This window comes from Gopherus flavomarginatus, chromosome 15, assembly GCF_025201925.1.
Source record: "Gopherus flavomarginatus isolate rGopFla2 chromosome 15, rGopFla2.mat.asm, whole genome shotgun sequence".
Taxonomy (NCBI): domain Eukaryota; kingdom Metazoa; phylum Chordata; order Testudines; family Testudinidae; genus Gopherus; species Gopherus flavomarginatus.
The window spans coordinates 2,611,617-2,633,170 of NC_066631.1; the positions used below are offsets into that span (position 1 = coordinate 2,611,617).

The window sequence follows — 21,554 nt, forward strand, 5'->3', positions numbered from 1 at the left end:
ACCTTTAGCAGAGGTGGCAGCTGAAATGCCTAAGCAGCAAATGAATGACTATAAACTTTTTCAAACCAAGGCCAGATACAGAATGGGGATAACCCCAGATCATGCCCGTCGGCGCTTCAGAACCCAAAAGTGGAAACCAGAGGTGTCATTTCCCAAACACGCCTACTGCATTGCAAAAAACTATGAGGCCTGGATAACAGAAAACAACATTCAAACCTTGGAAGAACTGCACCTCCTCATACAAATGGAGCAGTTCTTGGATGGTGTTCCTGAAGACATCACACGGTACATACAAGATGGAAATCCCAAAGATATCGCTGAGGCGGGGGAGATTGGAGCCAAATGGATGGAACTGGCAGAAAGCAAGAAAGCTACTGTCAAGGGGAACGATTACCCCAGGGGGTACACAGACCATAAACCCTACAACCGAGGACAGCCAAAGACCCCACATACAACCCAAGTCAAGCCACAGACACCCTACTCTTCCACCTCACCAGTCTCCAGTAACTCACCTCGGCCCAGTGACCCATCAGATGGAAAATGCTTTAAGTGTAATGAACTGGGACATATCAAGGCCAACTGTCCAAAGAACACCATGCGAGTGCAATTCATTACACCACCATCACACCAAAGATCCCCAGGCCCGGATGCCTCTCAAATACCCTTGGAGCGAAGGGAAAATTTGAGAGTGGGCGGAAAGAAGGTTACTGCGTGAAGAGACACCGGGGCACAGGTGTCAGCTATCCACCAATCCTTCGTTGACCCCAAATTCATCAACCCAAAGGCCAAAGTTACAATTTACCCCTTCATGTCACAAGCTGTAGACTTGCCTACAGCTCAACTGCCTGTCCAGTACAAAGGCTGGTCAGGAATGTGGACTTTTGCAGTCTATGACAATTATCCTATCCCCATGCTACTGGGGGAAGACTTGGCCAACCAGGTGAGGCGGGCCAAGAGAGTGGGAATGGTTACACGTAGCCAAACCAGGCAAGCTTCCAGACCCATTCCTGTTCCTGAGCCGTCCACAGACGCCCCGTCTGTGTTACCAGAGACCCAGACAGAGGTAGTGGACCCGGATTCCATGCCTACCACTGAAACAGCCACAGCATCTCCAGTCCCAGGCCTGGAACTGGAACAGCAACCAGCACCAGCAAGTGCAACCACATCTTCAAACTCAAAGCCAGAGGGCGCCAGCGAGCCAGAACTGGCAGAAGCAACAGACAGCCATACCCAAAAGGCTCAGCCAGAGCCTGAAATACCCTCAGGTGCACCAGCGGAGAGCGGTTCACCAGTAACGGAAACAACCCCATCACCTACATCGCTTCCAGAGGGACCAAGCCCAAGTCCACAGTCTGAGGAAGAACTGGTGACCCCAGCCTCAAGGAAACAGTTCCAAACTGAGCAGGAAGCAAATGACAGCCTTCAGAAAGCGTGGGCGGCGGCATGGAGCACCCCACTGCCTCTCAGCTCTTCTAATCGATCCCGGTTTGTTATAGACCAAGGACTTTTATACAAGGAAATTCTTTCTGATGGACACCGGGAAAAATGGCAGCCGCAAAAACAGTTGGTGGTTCCAACTAAGTACCGGGGGAAGCTCTTAAGCTTAGCCCATGATCATCCCAGTGGCCATGCTGGGGTGAACAGAACCAAGGACCGGTTGGGGAAGTCCTTCCACTGGGAGGGGATGGGCAAGGATGTTGCCAAGTATGTCCGGTCTTGTGAGGTATGCCAAAGAGTGGGTAAGCCTCAAGACCAGGTCAAGGCCCCTCTCCAGCCACTCCCCATAATTGAGGTCCCATTTCAGCAAGTAGCTGTGGATATTCTGGGCCCTTTCCCAAAAAAGACGCCCAGAGGAAAGCAGTACGTACTGACTTTAGTGGACTTTGCTACCCGATGGCCAGAAGCAGTAGCTCTAGGCAACACCCGGGCTAACACTGTGTGCCTGGCCCTAACAGACATCTTTGCCAGGGTAGGTTGGCCCTCCGACATCCTTACAGATTCAGGGTCTAATTTCCTGGCAGGGACCATGGAAAAACTGTGGGAAACTCATGGGGTGAATCACTTGGTTGCCACCCCGTACCACCACCAAACCAATGGCCTGGTGGAAAGGTTCAATGGAACTTTGGGGGCCATGATACGAAAATTCATCAACAAATTCTCCAATAATTGGGACCTAGTGTTGCAGCAGTTGCTGTTTGCCTACAAGGCTGTACCACATCCCAGTTTAGGGTTTTCACCATTTGAACTTGTGTATGGTCACGAGGTTAAGGGGCCATTACAGTTGGTGAAGCAGCAATGGGAGGGGTTTACGCCTTCTCCAGGAACTAACATTCTGGACTTTGTAAGCAACCTACAAAGCACCCTCCGACACTCTTTAGCCCTTGCTAGAGAGAATCTAAAGGATGCTCAGGAAGAGCAAAAGGCCTGGTATGACAGACATGCCAGAGAACGTTCCTTCAAGGTAGGAGACCAGGTTATGGTCTTGAAGGCGCAACAGGCCCATAAGATGGAAGCATCATGGGAAGGGCCATTCACGGTCCAAGAGCGCCTGGGAGCTGTAAACTACCTCATAGCATTTCCCAATTCCTCACTAAAGCCTAAAGTGTACCATGTTAATTCTCTCAAGCCTTTCTATTCCAGAGACTTACAGGTTTGTCAGTTTACAGTCCAGGGAGATGATGCTAAGTGGCCTGACGGTGTCTACTACGACGGAAAAAAAGACGGTGGCGTGGAAGAGGTGAACCTCTCAACCACCCTGGAACGTCTGCAGCGGCAACAAATCAAGGAGCTGTGCACTAGCTTCGCCCCATTGTTCTCAGCCACCCCAGGACGGACTGAACGGGCATACCACTCCATTGATACAGGTAATGCTCACCCAATCAGAACCCCACCCTACCGAGTGTCTCCTCATGCCCAAGCTGCTATAGAACGGGAGATCCAGAACATGCTACAGATGGGTATAATCCGCTCATCTACCAGTGCATGGGCATCTCCAGTGGTTCTGGTACCCAAACCAGATGGGGAAATACGCTTTTGCGTGGACTACCGTAAGCTAAATGCTGTAACTCGTCCGGACAACTATCCAATGCCACGTACCGATGAGCTATTGGAAAAGTTGGGACATGCCCAGTTCATCTCTACAATAGACTTAACCAAGGGGTACTGGCAAGTACCGCTAGATGAACCCGCCAAGGAGAGGTCAGCATTCGTCACCCATGCGGGGGTGTATGAATTCAATGTCCTTCCTTTCGGCCTTCAAAATGCACCCGCCACCTTCCAGAGGCTGGTAGATGGTCTACTAGCTGGACTGGGAGAATTTGCAGTTGCCTACCTCAATGATGTGGCCATTTTTTCAGACTCCTGGCCCGAACACCTACTACACCTGGAAAAGGTCTTTGAGCGCATCAGGCAGGCAGAACTAACTGTTAAGGCCAAAAAGTGTCAAATAGGCCAAAACAGAGTGACTTACCTGGGGCACCAGGTGGGTCGAGGAACCATAAACCCCCTACAGGCCAAAGTGGATGCTATCCAAAAGTGGCCTGTCCCAAGGTCAAAGAAACAGGTCCAATCCTTCTTAGGCTTGGCCGGATACTACAGGCGATTTGTACCACACTACAGCCAAATCGCTGCCCCATTGACCGACCTGACCAAAAAGACCCAGCCAAATGCAGTTAAGTGGACTGATGAGTGTCAAAAGGCCTTTACCCAACTTAAGGCAACGCTCATGTCTGACCCTGTGCTCAGGGCCCCGGACTTTGACAAGCCATTCCTAGTAACCACAGATGCATCTGAGCGTGGTATAGGAGCAGTGCTCATGCAGAAAGCAACAGATCACAACTTCCATCCTGTCGTGTTTCTCAGCAAGAAACTGTCTGAGAGGGAAAGTCACTGGTCAGTCAGTGAAAAGGAATGCTATGCCATTGTGTACGCCCTGGAAAAGCTACGCCCATATGTTTGGGGACGGCGGTTCCAACTACAAACTGACCATGCTGCACTAAAGTGGCTTCATACTGCCAAGGGGAACAACAAGAAACTTCTTCGTTGGAGTTTAGCTCTCCAAGATTTTAATTTTGAAATTCAACACATCACAGGAGCTTCTAACAAAGTAGCTAATGCACTCTCCCGTGAGAGTTTCCCAGAATTCAGTAGTTAAAAAGTGTTCTTAAAATGTAGAAGTCTGTTAGTTATATACTTAGGAGTATATGTAAAGGTGTATGTGTTGTATTAATCTGTTTATTTTCAAGTTCTAGAAGGAAATCGCCGCCAGTGAGCTTCCCCACTGTCTGCAATTTGGGGGGCGTGTCATAAACAGATAGCTAAGGGTTAATGTCTCTTTCACCTGAAGCACCTGACCAGAGGACCAATCAGGAAACCGGATTTTTTCAACTTTGGGTGGAGGGAATTTTGTGTCTGAGGTCTTTGTCTGTCTGCCTGCTTTCTCTGAGCTTTGGAGAAGTAGCTTCTACTTTCTAGTCTTCTGTTTCTAAGTGTAAGGACAAAGAGATCAGATAGTAAGTTATATGGTTTCTTTTCTTTGGTATTTGCATGAATATAAAGTGCTGGAGTGCTTTGATTTGTATTCTTTTTGAATAAGGCTGTTTATTCAATATTCTTTTAAGCAATTGACCCTGTATTGTATCATCTTAATACAGAGACCATTTATATGTATTTTTCTTTCTTTTTATATAAAGCTTTCTTTTAAGACCTGTTGGAGTTTTTCTTTACTTCAGGGAAATTGAGTCTGTACTCACCAGGGAATTGGTGGGAGGAAGAAATCGGGGAGATCTGTGTGTTGGATTGCTAGCCTGATTTTGCATTCCCTCTGGGGGAATAGGAAAGTACTTTTTGTTTCCAGGATTGGGAACAGAGAGGGGGAATCACTCTGTTTGGATTCACAGAGCTTGTGTCTGTGTATCTCTCCAGGAGCACCTGGAGGGGGGAAGGGAAAAAGGATTATTTCCCTCTGTTTTGAGACTCAAGGGATTTGGGTCTTGGGGTCCCAGGGAAGGTTTTTCAGGGGGACCAGAGTGCCCCAAAACACTCTAATTTTTTGGGTGGTGGCAGCAGGTACCAGGTCCAAGCTGGTAACTAAGCTTGGAGGTTTTCATGCTAACCCCCATATTTTGGACGCTAAGGTCCAAATCTGGGACCAAGGTTATGATAACTGCATATTTAAGATGGCGACAACACACAGAGATTATGTCTGAAGATAAGATAGAAACCATCTACGCTCTTGAACTTGAACTCAATATCACACACCCTTAAAATAACCATTGTGTGAGAGTAGAGTACACAATACACATTGGCCAGTGTGTCAGCCCCATATGTTTTCTTTGTGATGTTAGTGCTGCTGTATGGTGCAGGCCTGGAGACCAACTACCTTCTTTCATCTCCAGAGCTGCTGTACTACTGTCCAGCTAACACCCCTCAACAACTCCCACCAATGGGCCTCGGCCCTGTTCTCCTGGGTCCCCTTCTAGTAGCAAGAGGGGAGTTTGCTCTTCATAGCTATTCAGACTTTGACCTCTAAGCTGAGGCTGTCCACAAGGGGTCTAGTTGCATCAATGTTTTTTGTGGCATGGACCAAGAGCAGCAAGTCATTTGATGCAGCTGGCACCCCCTTTCAGTCACCTCTCAGTGTCCTATTTAATAAATTTAACATTAGGAACATTTTTTTAAAGAGATTTCAATGGACAGTTGGGGACACTTCTCAGACAGGAGTTTGTCCCACTGCCAGAAGTTCTCTTACTTAAATTCGGTCAGAAAATACTATTCTTTTTTGAAAAGTGTGCCCAATAATTATTCACACTAGTTTAGATTATAAATTATTTCAAGCTTCATATAAAATGAAGTTGGCAAAACCACCACTTCAGATATAAAGTGCATCGGTTAAAGATTCAAACGCTGAATATCTCTGCAGTGTGTGAGAAACAACATTCCTCCTGCACAGTTCGCAGGGCACGTAATGGCCAAGTCACAGCGCCTGAAATGAGTCAGTTGACTGAAAGGAGATGATTTACAAGTGATATGTACAGGAAATACTTTGATTTTAATTCATCTCTCAATGCAAGAGTCACAATACAGCATCATCCAATTAAAGACAGGATACCATTTCCCTAAGTCAGTCATTTCATGATGAAAATGTCCATCTCTCTTTCTTGCTTGGAAAAAAAACAAACAGTAGCAATTGTTACAAGAGAGACAAATAATAAAAAACAGCAACAATAGGAAGACAAGAGACATTCCAAATCAGCCTCCATTTAATCCCTGAGCTATGACGACATATACTAACAAACACCAGAGTTCAGAATCAACAATCTGTACATATAACCCCTCAACAGCAAAATGGTCAACATCTCACACAATTGGAGATTAAGGATGGAATTACTGATTTAGATCCAACACAGACATGAATTAATACAACAAAGATACCACTGGCCTGATCCTGAGAGGTGCTGAGCACCTGGCAACTCCCCACTGGCTTCAATCATAGCTGCAGGTGCTCAGTGCTTCTCAAAAACAGGCTACATATATGGATCTACTGAACACATGTCAAACTGGGAAATAATAATAAAAATGCAGGAGCTGGGAGGCAAAACAACTATGAACTTGGACAGGCAGAAAATAAATTATTTCTGGCTGGAAAAAAATGATAAATAGTATTAATATGATTATTTTAGGTTGTGATCTATCATGGGGACCTAAGACTGTGCGTGGATTATGTGATTTTAGTATGGTCAAGGATGTCACCACATCCAAAGGAATGTGTGTGCAGGGAGCAATTCTGGACGAGAACATTAATTATTCAAAAATGAAAATCAACAAATGGCCGAAATACTGCAGGATATATTGGTTCAAATGATTTGGCAAACATTAAAAAATCCTTCCAATTCAATTATAACTCAAAAACTGTCATGGCAATTTAGTTCTTGTTAATTGAACTATATGATTAATATTTGTGTTTATACTCTGAGATTGTCTTTGTATCACTCAGACATCTGGTTTATACCGTACTGTATAAATCTGTGTACATTAATATTTTGAATATAAATGCAATGCATTATTTATTTAGGAAAAAATAAAAACAAATAGGGAAAAAATAACTCTTGCAGGAATCCTACAACATCAGAGAGGCTGAACGGGCTTAGAGTCTGAATGAATAACACTGAAGAAAAAAAAAAAAATAGGAAAATCTCTGATTTTGTTGTTTTCAGCAGGGATGTATTTTTCCAATAGATTCTGTCCTAATGCTTACTATTTGAAACTGAAGACTATACCAACATTTGAAAATGGTGGAGGTGATTTGAAAGCAACACTGGAGGGAAAAATTCACAGTATTTGTAATACTACTCTGTTCATTCTTGGAATTAAAGACATATTTTATGTCCCTGATGGTTACATTGTTATTATAGATAAAGGTAAAACAGTAACACAAACATGCACTTGTCAATCAGTGAAATCAAATGTAAATGCATCAGTTTGCACTGCTGTTAAGCACTTGCTTACAACAAACAGCTGATCATTAGGGAAATGCCTCTTTTAGTGGCTTCATCCCTACCTCTAGAGGCCACTGTCCCACAGTTTAATCAGGTGAGAGACCAGCAGTCAAAAATTTCTCTCTTCCTAGCTCTGACCAGCACCAGCCCAACTGCAGGAATGCTCAGCCAGTAGATGACAGTGGTGACGTCACTAGAGGAAGCAGTCATGGAAGCACTGGGATTAAGATGTTGAAAATCAAGGGGGATTTTTTTGCTGCCCTCTTGTGATTCCATAGAATATCACAGCTCAGAGGTAGGAAACCCTGCTTAAAACCATGCTGCACTTTACAAACAACTAAACATCAAGCACAATTCAATAGTGTGTTAATAAGCATGTGGTCAACAGAGGAACTGCAGAAGTGGCTGGGGCAGGAGAGATGGTACAGTGAAAAGACCACATATGTCTTACCTAACTTCAGCCTGGCATTGAGCATGTGAACTGTAGCTGAAGTGGCTGGGAAACTAACAGCACAGAGTGTTTACTCAACAGTTCTACTATTTTTGTGATTGGAAGAGTCACTGTGGGCTTGTCTACACATACATACATGCTGCACTGCTGCAGCGCATCTGGTGAAGACACTCTATTCCAACGGGAGAGAGCTCTCCCATCGGCATAATAAACCCACCTTTGCAAGCGGCGATAGCTGTGTCAGTGGGAGAAGCTCTCCTGCCAACATAGCACTGTCCACACAGGCGCTTATGTCCATGTAATTTATGTCACTCGGGGGGCAGTTTATTCACCCCTCTGAATGACAAATTATCTCAACATAAGCTGTAGTATAGACACAGCCTGCATGTATATTCTGTATGAAACAGGAAATGAGCGAAATCAAACCAAATGTTCGCTCATGCTCTTGAATACAAGGGTGCTGAATGAATACTCAGTACAATGCGTCTTAGCAAATAAATATTTTAAAAAGATCTATTTCCCTGGCTAGTAACTGCTCTAAATAAAATTATAACACTTTGTTAAAAACAGAGACAAGATCTTTAGTTATAAAACAAATAAAACCCAAAAGCCCTGCGCTTTTTTTTAATAAGTCCAAACTTTTACCAATATATACTTATGTCAAGTGCCACCCAACTATGCAGAGGTAACAACACTAATGAGGTACGTAGTCTGAACAAAGGGGTAGGATGACACAACAGGCGAAGTGCCAGACAGGTAGGAAAAGACAAGGGGGTAAGTGTTGGCTCTACAAAGACGGTGAGACAAATTCCCCCTTCTGCAACTGCAGTTCATAAAGAAGAGGAACATTATGGATGGCTTGAGAGAAGCAGGATGTCTCTATGCCCAGTGTATCACTAAGCACTGCTCCACATCCACTTTCTCATACATGGGGGGTAGGGGGCAGGCCATTCCTTTGGCCAAAAGCTCTGATCAACAGGCATGTAGAAAGCTGTAACTATGACTATAGCTTGCAGGTTTCAATAATGACGGTGTGGCTGCTCTGAGTTCTGACTCTGTGATCCCTTCTCCTCCCGGCTAGCCACTTTCATATGGGTCCCCAGCACAATTCAGGTTTATCATGCAAGACAAGAATTTGGCTAAAAGGGAGAAAACCCAATGACTGCTGAACCTGTGATCTGGCTAGGCCAGCTGTAACAAGAGAACCCATGACCTGATGTCTAAGAGAAAGGAAGAGGGGAAAGAAAAACACCTCACCATATTTCCCTCACCCCAACAAATCTGCACTAACAAACATAAGATGGACTGAAGCAAGGCTTGGTGCCAGAAATGGAGGGTTTTATTTGAATACCATGGTGGAAGTCCAGCTGGAAGGTCTTTGGCAGAAAGAAGAGTTGAAAGGTGAAAGAACAGGCAGCAGAATGGCTTCTGCCGAGAGCAGGGGTGGGGTATGACGACTTATCCGATCCTGTAGCAACACCAGCTGGTGTGGGTACTGTAGTTTATAAGCTCTGCCCTCGCTGCAAATTCCTAATAGGGATGCAGGGTCTATCCCAAGGACCAAAGGGTCACTAGCACAGAGAAGGCAATGAAGCTGGCATTCCTGCCATTCACTCAAGTCTGCACAAATTTAGCACCGCCCCAGTTCCTCAGCAGATGAAGGTCTATCACTGAGCATCTGACACCTCAAAAGGCATGAGGACATAAAACCCAATCACTTGGACATCAACGGGCTCATGGGAGATTCCCCATCATTCATCTGTGCCTACCTTGGCTTGGACGGCATAGGAGGCCAGCAGCACAGATGCCTCAGGAGGACAGTAGATCTTCTCATCTAAAATCTGTTTCTTTACCTGAGCAAAGGAGATATAACATTGCTTTAGTGGAGCTATGCAAGGCGCAACCACCACAGCAGATGGCTGCAGTTTGTTTTAACTAGGGCTGCCAACCAGCCAGTTAAAGATTTTCCTCAGACAGGGCACAAGTCTGGCTGATGCAAACTCTGGCACTCTTCAGGGAACAGGATCAGGTTTCCACAAGCCACTGTTTCAGATGGATTCGTGCAGTGGCGGATTAGCCACTGGACCCACAGGGCCCGGGGGCCCTGGCTTCTGCCATCTGGCAGATGAAGCCCTTGCGACCCCTGACCAGGTCCCCAGCACAAGCCATGGGATGGGGGGAGCCCCCCCAGCACACACACCTACCCTGTCCCCGGCAGAAGCCATGGGATGGGGGAAGCCTCCCCAGCAGCCCCTGTCCCCAGCAGAAGCCATGGGATTGGGATCTCCTGACCCCAGCGACCCCCCGACCTCACCCTCGGCAGAAGCCCCTCGGAGGGGGAAGCCCCCCCCCTAAAAAACACTCGACCCTGTCCCTGGCAGAGGAAGCCTCCAGTGCCCCAAACCTGCCCCAGAAGAAGCTGTGGGCACCAGGGGAAGCCCCCCACCCCCTAATCTCACTCTCCAGCAGAAGCGCCAGGCAGACAGGGCAGGAGAAACTCCAGCATCCCTACCCTGGTCCCCTGAAGAAGCGCAGGGGTGGCTGGGGAAGCTGTGGCATGGGGACAGAGCTTCTCCTGTCTTGGGGTCACCAGGCGATGGGGGCAACCAGAAAGGAGCAAATGGGCTGTGGGGCTGGCAGAATGGGAGGGGACCCCTGGATGGAACAGGGGTGGGGTCCCAGGGAAGGGGCAGAAAGGGGTGGGGCCATAAGTGGAAGGGGTGGGGAGAGGCCCCCTATCTGCTGTGGCCCAGGGCTCTGGGAAACTTTAATCCACCTCTGGATTCATGAGAAGAACTTTAGTTCCACATGCAAAACTACTGAGCAAAAAATAAACCTATCCCTTTGTTAAAAAGATAAAATTTTATGTCTAAACACACACACACTTCAAAACGATGACTTGTACAGCATCTGCAGCTCCTTCTTTTTGAGCATATGAAGGATTTTTTATTATTATATACGGGAATAACTGTGATTGCTTTAGTGCTCAGTCAGTGCTCAACTACAAACCAGACTTTTACAAGGCCTATAGCTTGCTCATGAACTAGACTAATATAATCCTTTATGGCAGGGGTCCCCAACGCAGTGCCCGTGGGCAGCGTCTAAGTGCACCCACGTACTGACCGGCAGACGAGCATCCGCCGAAATGCTGCTGACAAGCAGCGTCATGCAGAGATGTCGCTGCCTAAATGCCACAGATTTTCTGCGGTATTTCGGCGGCGACGCCTCTGGATGACACTGCTTGTCAGCAGCATTTTGGCGGTGACGCCTATTGACATTGCCACTTGTCGGTGGCATTTTGGCGGATGCTTGTCCGCCACCACAGTCCTCTGTGGCTCGTCGTCTGGAATCCGCCAGACAAAAAAGGTTGGGGACCACTGTTCTATGGTCATGCTAAGAAGGGAAAATACAAGCTTGCTAAACTTAAGATATAGTGACCTTTTAACACAGTGTCCTGCTTTTGTGACCGAGCAAGTAATGTCTTAAACCACAACCGACAGGAATATATAAAATATAAAAGTAATGAGTAACCAAACAGCTGTGCTTGAAAATGTATGAAATGTACCTGACAAGTATGTATTTTCATTCTTGATATGGAAAGAGGAACTAATGGGATTGTAACCAACCTTACTATAAATATTGGCAAGGGATAAGCAATTATCAGTACCTAGACAAGACTGTGATTAGTTTGTCATTGCTGTAGTGTTGCTCCTCTGGATTCTGGTAACCATGACTGATACCTATTTCCATCATGCACTGTTTTAATGTCTCATCTTCCAATACATTAAATCAGTGACTTCTCCACATTTTTTTAAATTCCATCTGTATTAATGATTGGCTATTGATTAATAAATAGCTACTGGATACTGATTAATTATTGGCTACTGGATTATTGGAAACCCTGATCTTCATCCAGGAGGTGCCAACCACCCTCAAATACCACTGACCATTATCAGAGTTGTGAGTCGCCTTGTGATAGTACTTTTAGTGGCATGCACAGTACTGCACACACTCCCACGAGGGCCAAATTACAGCTACTGAGGACCACTACTCTGCATTTCCGGACTTTCATGCATTTGATTATTTTTTTTATTAAACACTAATTTTCCAAAGGAAAAAAAGTTCATTTTATTTCAATGTGAGCTTTAAATGGATTGTCACACTAACACACAATCAGCTACAGTAACTTCACTTTGCACTTTAGTAAAAAGTCACATGCTGCACTTGCGAGATGCAGTATTCCACTGCTTTAACTCTTAAATTACATCAAAGGCACTTTTCCTCACCCAGGATTAAATCTGTGGCAAGTTTGTCATTTTAAAATACCTATGTGAGGTATCTGAGCAACAAAAAGGGCCTGAAAATTAACACTAATGCTCTGCTCCCTAGAGTAAAGGTACTATATAAGGGCACAGAGTACTTCATGAACATTAAGTCTCACAACAACCCACTGAGGTAGCTTTTATACCCATTTTACAGAGGGACAAAAAACAGCACAGTGAGGATTGAAGCCTACATTTGCAAGTGTTCACTGATCTGGATGGCTTCAGTTTTGGGGCTAAATAGCCAAGCATCTACTAATTTGGGCTGCTTTAACTTGGGACACTGGAAAATCCAACCTCCTTCTTCAACTTGAGGCACCCAAAATAGAAAAAATCAGCAGACACTTGAAAGTTTAAGCCTACATGACTTGTCCAAGGAAAAACAGCTGGGAATAGAACCCAGGAATCCTACTGTAACCACTAGACATCACTGTAATTTTCCTAGTCCAGTAAGTCTCTCACACATACACACAAGTCCACTTATGGGCTGAGAATAAACCTGGAATGTTGCAGCCCAAAAGGTAGTTATTTCAGAAATCATCCTTGCCTGAAAAATGGGACTTCTGATGAAAGTACCTTAATCACCTGAAGTAGAGAGCTGTCACTGCAACAGCATTAGAGCAGATTTCCCCAAAACAAAGTTGCATGGCATTTTCCTTCTCTCTACAAATCCTTAAAGCTATTACTATAAATGTAGCCTAGTGGACAGTACAGTGGACTGGCTCTCAAGAAATCTGGGTTCTATTCCCAGCTCTGGCCTGCTGGGTGACCTTGGGCAACCCACTTTGGCTCTGTGCCTCGGTTTCCCTATCTGAAAAAGACAGTGATAGTGACTCTGACCTCCTTTGTCAAATACTTTGAGATCTACTGGATGAAAAGTGCTAAACAAGAGCTAGGTATGGTTATCACAGTTTGCAAACGACAGTATGTTAGTTGGAACATTTAGTTCTCCATCCCACTCCATCTTAGCCATCAGCTTCTGATTCCATTGGGCTTCTGGGATTTTCTTCTGCTCCAGTAATTTGGGGCCTACTTTGGTGAAGAGGAGAGTTCTATAGTGTACCCTGAATATGGCAAGGGCTGGACTTGTCCTGCTCTCCTTCAGGAGGACATACCCGTGTTTTATACAATAAAAATGCTAGCCATGCATTATAAACAGCTAGCATATCTTGATACAAGACATTTGCACTGGCTGCAAGGGTGTGACGCCTCCTGCACTTTGCTCAGCTCCTGAAACTGCCCCTCTCTCACAGAGATATACTCTCCCCCTATTAATGTTGCTAGTCACCTCACTGCTCCCAGATTTATAGACCAATTAGGTTGAATGCTACTAGATTTACACAAACCATCTTTTCTCTATTTTTAGAACACCATGTGCTTGTTGAAGTTGCTCATTTCGGAGTGGGTTTGAACTTAAAGAAGAGAAGCCATGCTGGGATGGCCAGAGCCAGTCAACATTAAGAAACATATCTACAGCCCTACCACCCACCACATTCCCCAGCCCTTGGGAAGGACAACTAATTGCTGAAGTGCATACTTGCAGAAAGAACAAGTGCTGTGTGATCTCCTGAACCAGCTCCTCCTCCGCATTCTCAGGGTAAAATTTGGCAAGGAAGTGAAACGTGACCGGCTCCTCTGTTGGAACGTCATGATCCAGAACCTGCAGGATTTGACAATCAATCAATCAATCAGTGACTGCAACCTCTCCAACACCATTGCCTCTTATAGCCTAGACACAGGTGCTAAACTTCTACTTCCCCTCAAACTGCAGCACCCTCCTTTCCAGATTTTCCGGTCACCTGGTCAATATGATGAAATCTGGCAAGTTCAGGAAACATTGCCCCACAGGCTTGTAAGAAGTTTGCAATTTCTACATATTTATAAAACAAACTCAAAGCAGAAATAAATCATCCTGCATGCCATGGAGTACAATTTTTCAGGAGGCAGAGGATTCATTTTTCTTCTTCCCTGCTGAGCACATACAGGGTTCTACCAACATACATAAATCTTTCTTCAAAATATGGAGTTTCCTGCTACAAAGACAACTGGTGAGCCTGGAATTTGCTTCCATGTTTTTTCTTAGGCAGAGAGAGATACAATCCTAACTTCTGTTCACTGAACTAAATATCTTGTGTTTTGAAACAGAGGCTCAACCAGACCTTTGTTTCAATACTGCTCAAGAAGGTTCCTCTCAGACACCAGAAGGAAGAATACGTAGGTTGTGGAAGGGGCGGGCATACAGGATTATTCCCTATTGTACATTTTCTAGTGGTTTGTCCAGTTTAGTTTTAAATCATACAAGCAAAGGAAATGTGGTTCCATTAGGAGATTATGCAACAACCGAGAGGATCACATTCTCAGGAAGTATTCTTTTCCTTAACTTTATCTCCCATATACGTTTACTATTGTCTCTCCTTCCTAGGTACTTCCATACCTCAAACACTGGCAGACTGTTAGTAAAGAAATGTCAAACTTCAACCTCACTTTTCTACTATTTGCACGGAATATTCTGGAAAGCTACCGTCTCTAAAGGGTCTGCCCTTCATGTACACATGGGGACTCTCCAAATAGGATATTAGACCCTATTTACATTACAATCTTGGGAGTATGGTTACAACATGGCTGTCCCTTGAAACAGCTAACACACTAGTTTTATAGCGTAGAAGTGACCTTGTGTGTATAGTGTAAGGCAGGAGTAGGCAACCTGCGGCACTTGAGCTGATTTTCAGTGGCACTTGCATTGCTCAGGTCCTGGCCATCGGTCCGGGGGGCTCTGCATTTTAATTTAATTTTAAATGAAGCTTCTTAAACATTTTAAAAACCTTATTTACTTTACATACAACAATAGTTTAATTATATATTATAGACTTATGGAAAGAGACCTTCTGAAAACGTTAAAATGTATTACTGGCATGCGAAACCTTAAAGCAGAATGAATAAATGAAGACTTGGCACACCGCTTCTGAAAGGTTGCCGACCCCTGGTCTAAGGTTTTGTGACGGTTCATGGATAGACTGAAGGTCCGACCTAACACTAGCTGTGCTGGAGGACAATCATCTTGTATTTGGATCTCCTGACTAATGTATCTATAGATCAGCCAAAGCCTAGTACTGCTTCTGGTGCACCCTCAGAATTCCCTCTGATGCATCTCTGAGTTTCATGCATGGACAGCCAGGGAAAGATCTACCCTTCCACCCACCACACACATTCCCCCCCCCCCCCCCCCCAAAAAAAAAGTCCTATTCCAACCTTCTTGTCCATTTTGAGCCAGGCCACGGTATCCTTGATCGTGTACTGAAGTCCAAAGAACCAGGTTTCTCGGAGTCCTAAGGTCCTGCACACCAAGTCAAACAAATCCTTCCCTTTCCACTTCACCTGCAGCAAGAGAGCAAAGAGCAAATGGCATTTTAAAAATTCAATTATATATAGCTCCACCCCCTACTTTTCCATTCAGCCACATCAAATGCACTTTCTCCTGCATATGTGCTTGGCCTCCCCCACTACTCCCACTGTCATGCCTGGTAATAAAGATACAGCACTAGGAATGCCCAATGTTATCCTTTTGCAATCACACTATACGTTAAATCCTCCCACAGAATGCAGACAGCAGATCAGCAATTTACCCAGCACTGCATGGAAGGGTGGTTTTACTCTGGAAACAGACTACAAACATGCCTTTATGGCGGTCCCATATTGAGCATGTCTCGGTGAAACCTTACCAAATTGGTTCAGTATAGAAGAATGAAGTCAGTTTCTCTTACTGCCAATGCACCAAACCTCACCTGGGATCTGAAAAATCTGAGTTTTTTTGATGCCTACACCACCATCAGCAGGCAATACTCAGTATGCAAAATTCTGCCCTTAATTGCACATGTGCAACCTCAATGTCTTCAAATCCTGTTCCCAGCTATCCCTAGACTCACTTCAATATCTTCTGTCAGGTTTCACAGATGTCGCAGAGCAGAATTTGGCCCTGCAACCAGAACTTAAACAATTTCTAACGACGATGCACAAACAAGAGCAGACCATCTTATTCTCCCAGAGCCATTAGCTGTGCAGGACTGACGGGAATAAAAAGTAACAGAAGCCTCATTTTTATCACTGAAGTCTGCAGCTCTGTTCTAGACACACACAAGGCGCAGCTGCGGTATAACAAAGGGCTATTTTTACACAGAATACAACCATACTTTACACTGGAGACATCTGGTAATAAAAAGTAACTGCTGGAGCTGAGAAAACTGGTCCAGGCCACAGGCCATGACCTTCCACAGTTTCACAGTTGCCTAGGCCTTGCTAAAGTTTGATTTTAAAAAATGAAAGAGGAGGGAGTGGCGCGGGGGGGAGATAAAGAGGGATATAAAAACAGGAGATCCTATATTCCAAAGCCACTTCACTTTTCCATTTGCATGGATGGAAACACTGCTGGGCAGGGACATAGGGCCATTTTCCCAAAGCCCATGGGCAGAAGAATCTCAGCACCCCTCCCTGTCACTGCTGCTCAATCTTAGTACCACCTGGACAGCTTCAATATTAATGCTAAAGAACAGAGAAAGTGCTTCACCAGTACCAGCTGCTGTCACACACTGCCACCCTGTGGGTAATGCAGTCAAGGAATATGTAGTCCCTTTCATTACTCCACAGCCGTTTTGAGTCAAAAGGAGCAGATCAGAACTCCTTCCTCCACCCAACACACGCACAAACATTACCACAGCATTCGGAAGAACAGAAGAATGCAGATGCTCAAATAAAAACAAATCAAATGTCAGAGAGCATCTCTGGATTCACATAAGACACTGTGAGGTTGAAAACATCCAGGGTTGATTTTCCAGTGTTGCCATTAGAAGGCCCTAATTCAGGGGTCGGCAACCTTTCAGAAGTGGTGTGCCGAGTCTTCATTTATTCACTCTGATTTAAGGTTTCGTGTGCCAGTAATACATTTTAACGTTTTCAGAAGGTCTCTTTCCATAAGTCTATAATATATAATTAAACTATTGTTGTATGTAAAGTAAATAAGGGTTTTAAAATGTTTAAGAAGCTTCATTTAAAATTAAATTAAAATGCAGAGCCCCCGGACCGGTGGCCAGGACCTGAGCAATGCAAGTGCCACTGAAAATCAGCTCAAGTGCCGCCTTCGGCACCCGTGTCATAGGTTGCCTACCCGTGCCCTAATTCCAGGGGCTCAAACGCAACCCCCACAATGGGATACAACTTGGTGTATGAGGGCTCAGCCTGGGAGGGAGTTTTTTCTGGCCAGTTTTTTCAAGGGGAGTTTAATCTGGGGTTTTAAGTAAAATACAGAGAGAATAAAAGATTTAAGATGCTATTTTGCACTTCTAAAATTCAGAACACAGATTTGGGTTGCCAACATTTTTAGCAAGAGGTTATTTCCGAACTAGGACTAAATTGCTTTGGGTAAAACAGCATCAGCAATTTTTTAAAAGGCCATTTTTATGGCTATTGTTTTAAAGGACCAATTAATGTTTACGTGCAGACATTTATCCACCACAGATGGAAAAGAAAGCGTTCTCAAATTCAGGTTACTGCGCATTGCCATTGGGAGGCTTTCATCCACAGACGCAATTTGTACTCTATGGAATCAATGTTTTGAAGCTCCAGCTGTGCTTTAGACTGCAAACTACACTGAGGCACTCCAGCTGGAGTTTAAACCAGCCTGCAGACTACAAATGATCTGCAGTTACATAACTTTGTGCGAAAACCTATGTTAAAATTCTCAACAAACACTGAGTTAACTACCACAAGTAAGGAAATTCAAAGATTCACTCCTCCCCAGAAAGAGGTCTATGGTTAGTTTCAAATACCAGTGGTCAGCATTTAAACTGAGATCTGTGGTTTCTCTCCACAAATGTAATTTCGCCCTTTGTGCATAAAGTATTTTGAATGACTGTTTACGCTATTAAGTTTTAGGCCTTAACGCACATATGTAATGACAGTTATGGTTGCTGTGGGAACCGTATGTTTTACTGTGGTGTTAAAATCCCAACCACATCATATTACCATACTCCCCCCCACACACACACACACTTTAACTGACAATAGAAGTTGAATAGGAATCCAGTTTATTTCAATGTACATGACTGAATTCCACATCTTTGTATTTATAATTAAGGCTATGATTTAATCATGGGTGTTTTTACTAAAAAGTCATGGACAGGTTACAGGCAAGAAACAAAAAAATCACAGCCTGTGACCTGATCATAAATATCCCTGACTGAATCTTAGGGGTGGGGGTGGTTTGAGCATTGGCCTGCTAAACCCAGAGTTGTGAGTTCAATCCTTGAGGGGGCCACTTAGCGATCTGGGGCAAATCAGTACTTGGTCCTGCTAGTGAAGGCAGGGGGCTGGACTCGATGACCCTTCCGGGTCCCTTCCAGTTCTAGGAGATAGTTATAAAATATATTAATGGAGCTAAACCTGTCCAGGACAGCCAGAGAAGCAGCCAGTGCAGCTGGCCTGGGGGCCAGGGCCACTCCAGCAGCAGCTAGTGTGGCTGGCTGCGGGGCCCCCGGAGAGGCTTACTGCAGAGCCGCTTCAGCAGCAGCCTGTGTGGCTGTTCCCAGGGCCACCCAAGCAGCTGGCCCAGGGGTCAGTCACACTGGCCGCTACAGAGCTTGCAGGAAGTCATGGAATCTGTGACTTCCAGCAACCTCCATGACAAACACCGTGCTCTACTTATAACACTTTGCATTTTAGACAGCATGAACTCCAAGTGTTTTACAGACATTCCTAATCTAAACACTCAGCACCCTATTAGATAGGCAAGTATCAGTAATCCCCAATTTACAAGCAAAGAACATAAAAAGGCACAGAGAGGCAAAATGACTTAGCCTGGTTACACAGAGAGCCTGTGACACAGCCAGGAATAAAACTCAAGACTTCTTGACTCTCTGACCCGTGCTTTACACCACTATCCCCCCCACTTATATTAATCATGGGCCTTTTTAGCATAAAGGATCATCTTTTAGAAAGTGCCGAGTGCCTGAAAGCAAGGTTTATAATGAACATTCTCCACCTCGGCCGTGAACTAGAATGGTTCCTGTAATAAAAGCTAAATCCCCAAATGAAAACTACATTAGATGAGTGACCTTAAACTAACAGCAATGGCTCTGCTACTGTCCAGGCACAACAAGGTTTGGGGCCACCATGCTCCTTCAATGTCACTGTTGAGCCAGAGCCTTCAAAAAGAACGATCTTGCATTTGTGGTCTCATATTACCCCACTGACTTTATCTTCACATGATTTGTTAGCTATATTTGCGAGTCTTGGGGGAATAGTGGATGAACTACTCTATAAACAGGGCTAAGTGCTGCAAAGCTGTTATTTAGTGGGGCTGGAATTTATTTTCTTTACTAAGTGCAGAGTGCTTGTACTTTATCAGCACAGAGTGCGTTAAATAAACAGCACTAAGCACTTAAAAACTCAGCAGTTGGTTGCTGGAATACAGTACATCCAGCATTGGTTATTCACATGATCAGATTTGGGATCTATTAACAGGGGGTCCGTTACCTATTAACCTGCACCAGGAGTCATATGCAATTGGCAGGCAGCCAAAGCATCACTCTGATAATACGTCCCATGCGTCTGACAAGGTGGGTATTCACCCACAAAAGCTCATGCTCCAATACTTATGTTAGTCTAAGGTGCCACAGGACTCTTTGTCGCCTCTTACAGACCCAGACTAACACGGCTACCCCTCTGATATCTGATAATACAATTTATTTTGGTATTGCATCCTTACTATAAGTGTCACAACTGCTTCTTAGGCAATTACAGCCTACACAGTAGCAGCAAATATGAGCAGAGAGGTTGGCTGAGCTTCCATAAATACTGCAGGGTAAATGGTAGGGAGGCCACATTTTAGTGAAAAAACATACAAGGAGAGGATCCAGTTGCTGTGAGAGAAAGTTCACATATGGATCTACTCTGCAAAAGGATAGTACGGCAGGCATCGTGCTGTTCCGTATTTTTTGTTTCAATGACTCCAGATCAAATTCACATGGAAAACTGAGTTGTCTAACTACTAGCCCTGCAAACTCTGCCACCCAAGAGTCAAGCTGAGCTCTGACCTTCTGGAGCTTCATTAGGAAAACAGTTCTGCAGGCCAAATTCGGCTCTCAGTCACACTTGTGCAACACCATTGTCACCACTGGGATTGCACAGGTTTAACCAAGAGCACAGCTGGAATGTAACTGATGATACATGAGCCACAACAGAATCCCTTGCAGCTGTGTTGGCTCAGTAGAGTGAACAGGAGTCAAATGTTACTTTTGTGACTAAAGCAAGCAGGCATGGCCCTAAATATGAAACAGGGATAAGACCTGTTATATAAGAAAGAACTATTTATTCAGTCACTTGTTAGAATCAAATCGTAGGGGTCAAACTGTCAATTGAAAGTGTGACTTTGAAGAGATTATTTGAGTCCGTAGAACAAACATTTGTGTTTACTACTTTGCTTAGTGACTAATGCAGAAAATGGATCCTCAGTCAAGCAGGTCACTTTATTATTTATTCAAGCACTGAGATTCTACTGAGCCCTATACCATTCCTAGAGGACACAGTCCTGGCCCGGTGAGCGTACAGTCTAAAAAGACAAAGATCAGACACAGAGCAGTGAAACAGAGTCCCAGAGAACAGCGCTAACTCTTAACATGACACACTTGTGTTTATAGGTCTTGTGGATGAAGTGAGCTTTGAGGACAGATTTGAATGAAAAGAAGATGGGCACCTATCATGCTGGAATAAGGAGGATGATCCAGGTGTAGGGAGCAGAATAAAATAGAAGTGACATGGGGAGGGGAGGTAAGCAGGTTTCACTAGCAAAACTGAAAGTAATGGAAATGGGAGTAAGTAGGCTGAAGTGGAGAAAAAGACTGGCTGAACATTGCTAGCTGTGTTTTTTAAAACAGCAAGGTGCATCAAATAAGAGGTAGTAAAATGGAGGGTGCATCAAACAACAGGTTGTAACAAGAGAGACAGACACATCCACCCCCTGGCCCATAAGGGAGATGTCCAAATGACTCCAAAGGCATCTTATAAATCCAAACGAGGCATACCCACGGCAGCTTGCTATGGGGTGTACTCCCCTCTCATTGGGATTTTAAACTATAGAAGCAGTAGGAAAAAAAGACCACAATATAGTTGGATTTAAAACCTTCTGAGAGCAGACAGGAAATAAAAAATATTGAATATTTTTCAAATTCTTTTTTTAATGAACAGATGTCAAATCCTTGAAACTGCCACTTACTAAGTCACAAGAGGCAGCTGTTA

At 44.6% G+C, this 21,554-nt stretch overlaps 1 protein-coding gene across 10 annotated transcripts in view; it reads right to left on the bottom strand.

Annotated features, from left to right (window-relative positions):
• The window catches only part of NF2 (NF2, moesin-ezrin-radixin like (MERLIN) tumor suppressor), a 110,413-nt gene that overhangs the window by 64,257 nt on the left and 24,602 nt on the right, over positions 1-21,554 (bottom strand). For 9 of the 10 annotated variants that reach the window (XM_050923784.1, XM_050923783.1, XM_050923785.1 and 6 more), the window contains 3 exons: positions 15,519-15,644; positions 13,807-13,929; positions 9,717-9,800 (listed from right to left, as the gene is read on the bottom strand). In XM_050923784.1, the coding sequence (XP_050779741.1) occupies positions 9,717-9,800; positions 13,807-13,929; positions 15,519-15,644 (333 nt within the window). The remainder of the gene's footprint in view (positions 1-9,716; positions 9,801-13,806; positions 13,930-15,518; positions 15,645-21,554) is intronic. The other variant, XM_050923781.1, reaches the window with a different exon arrangement.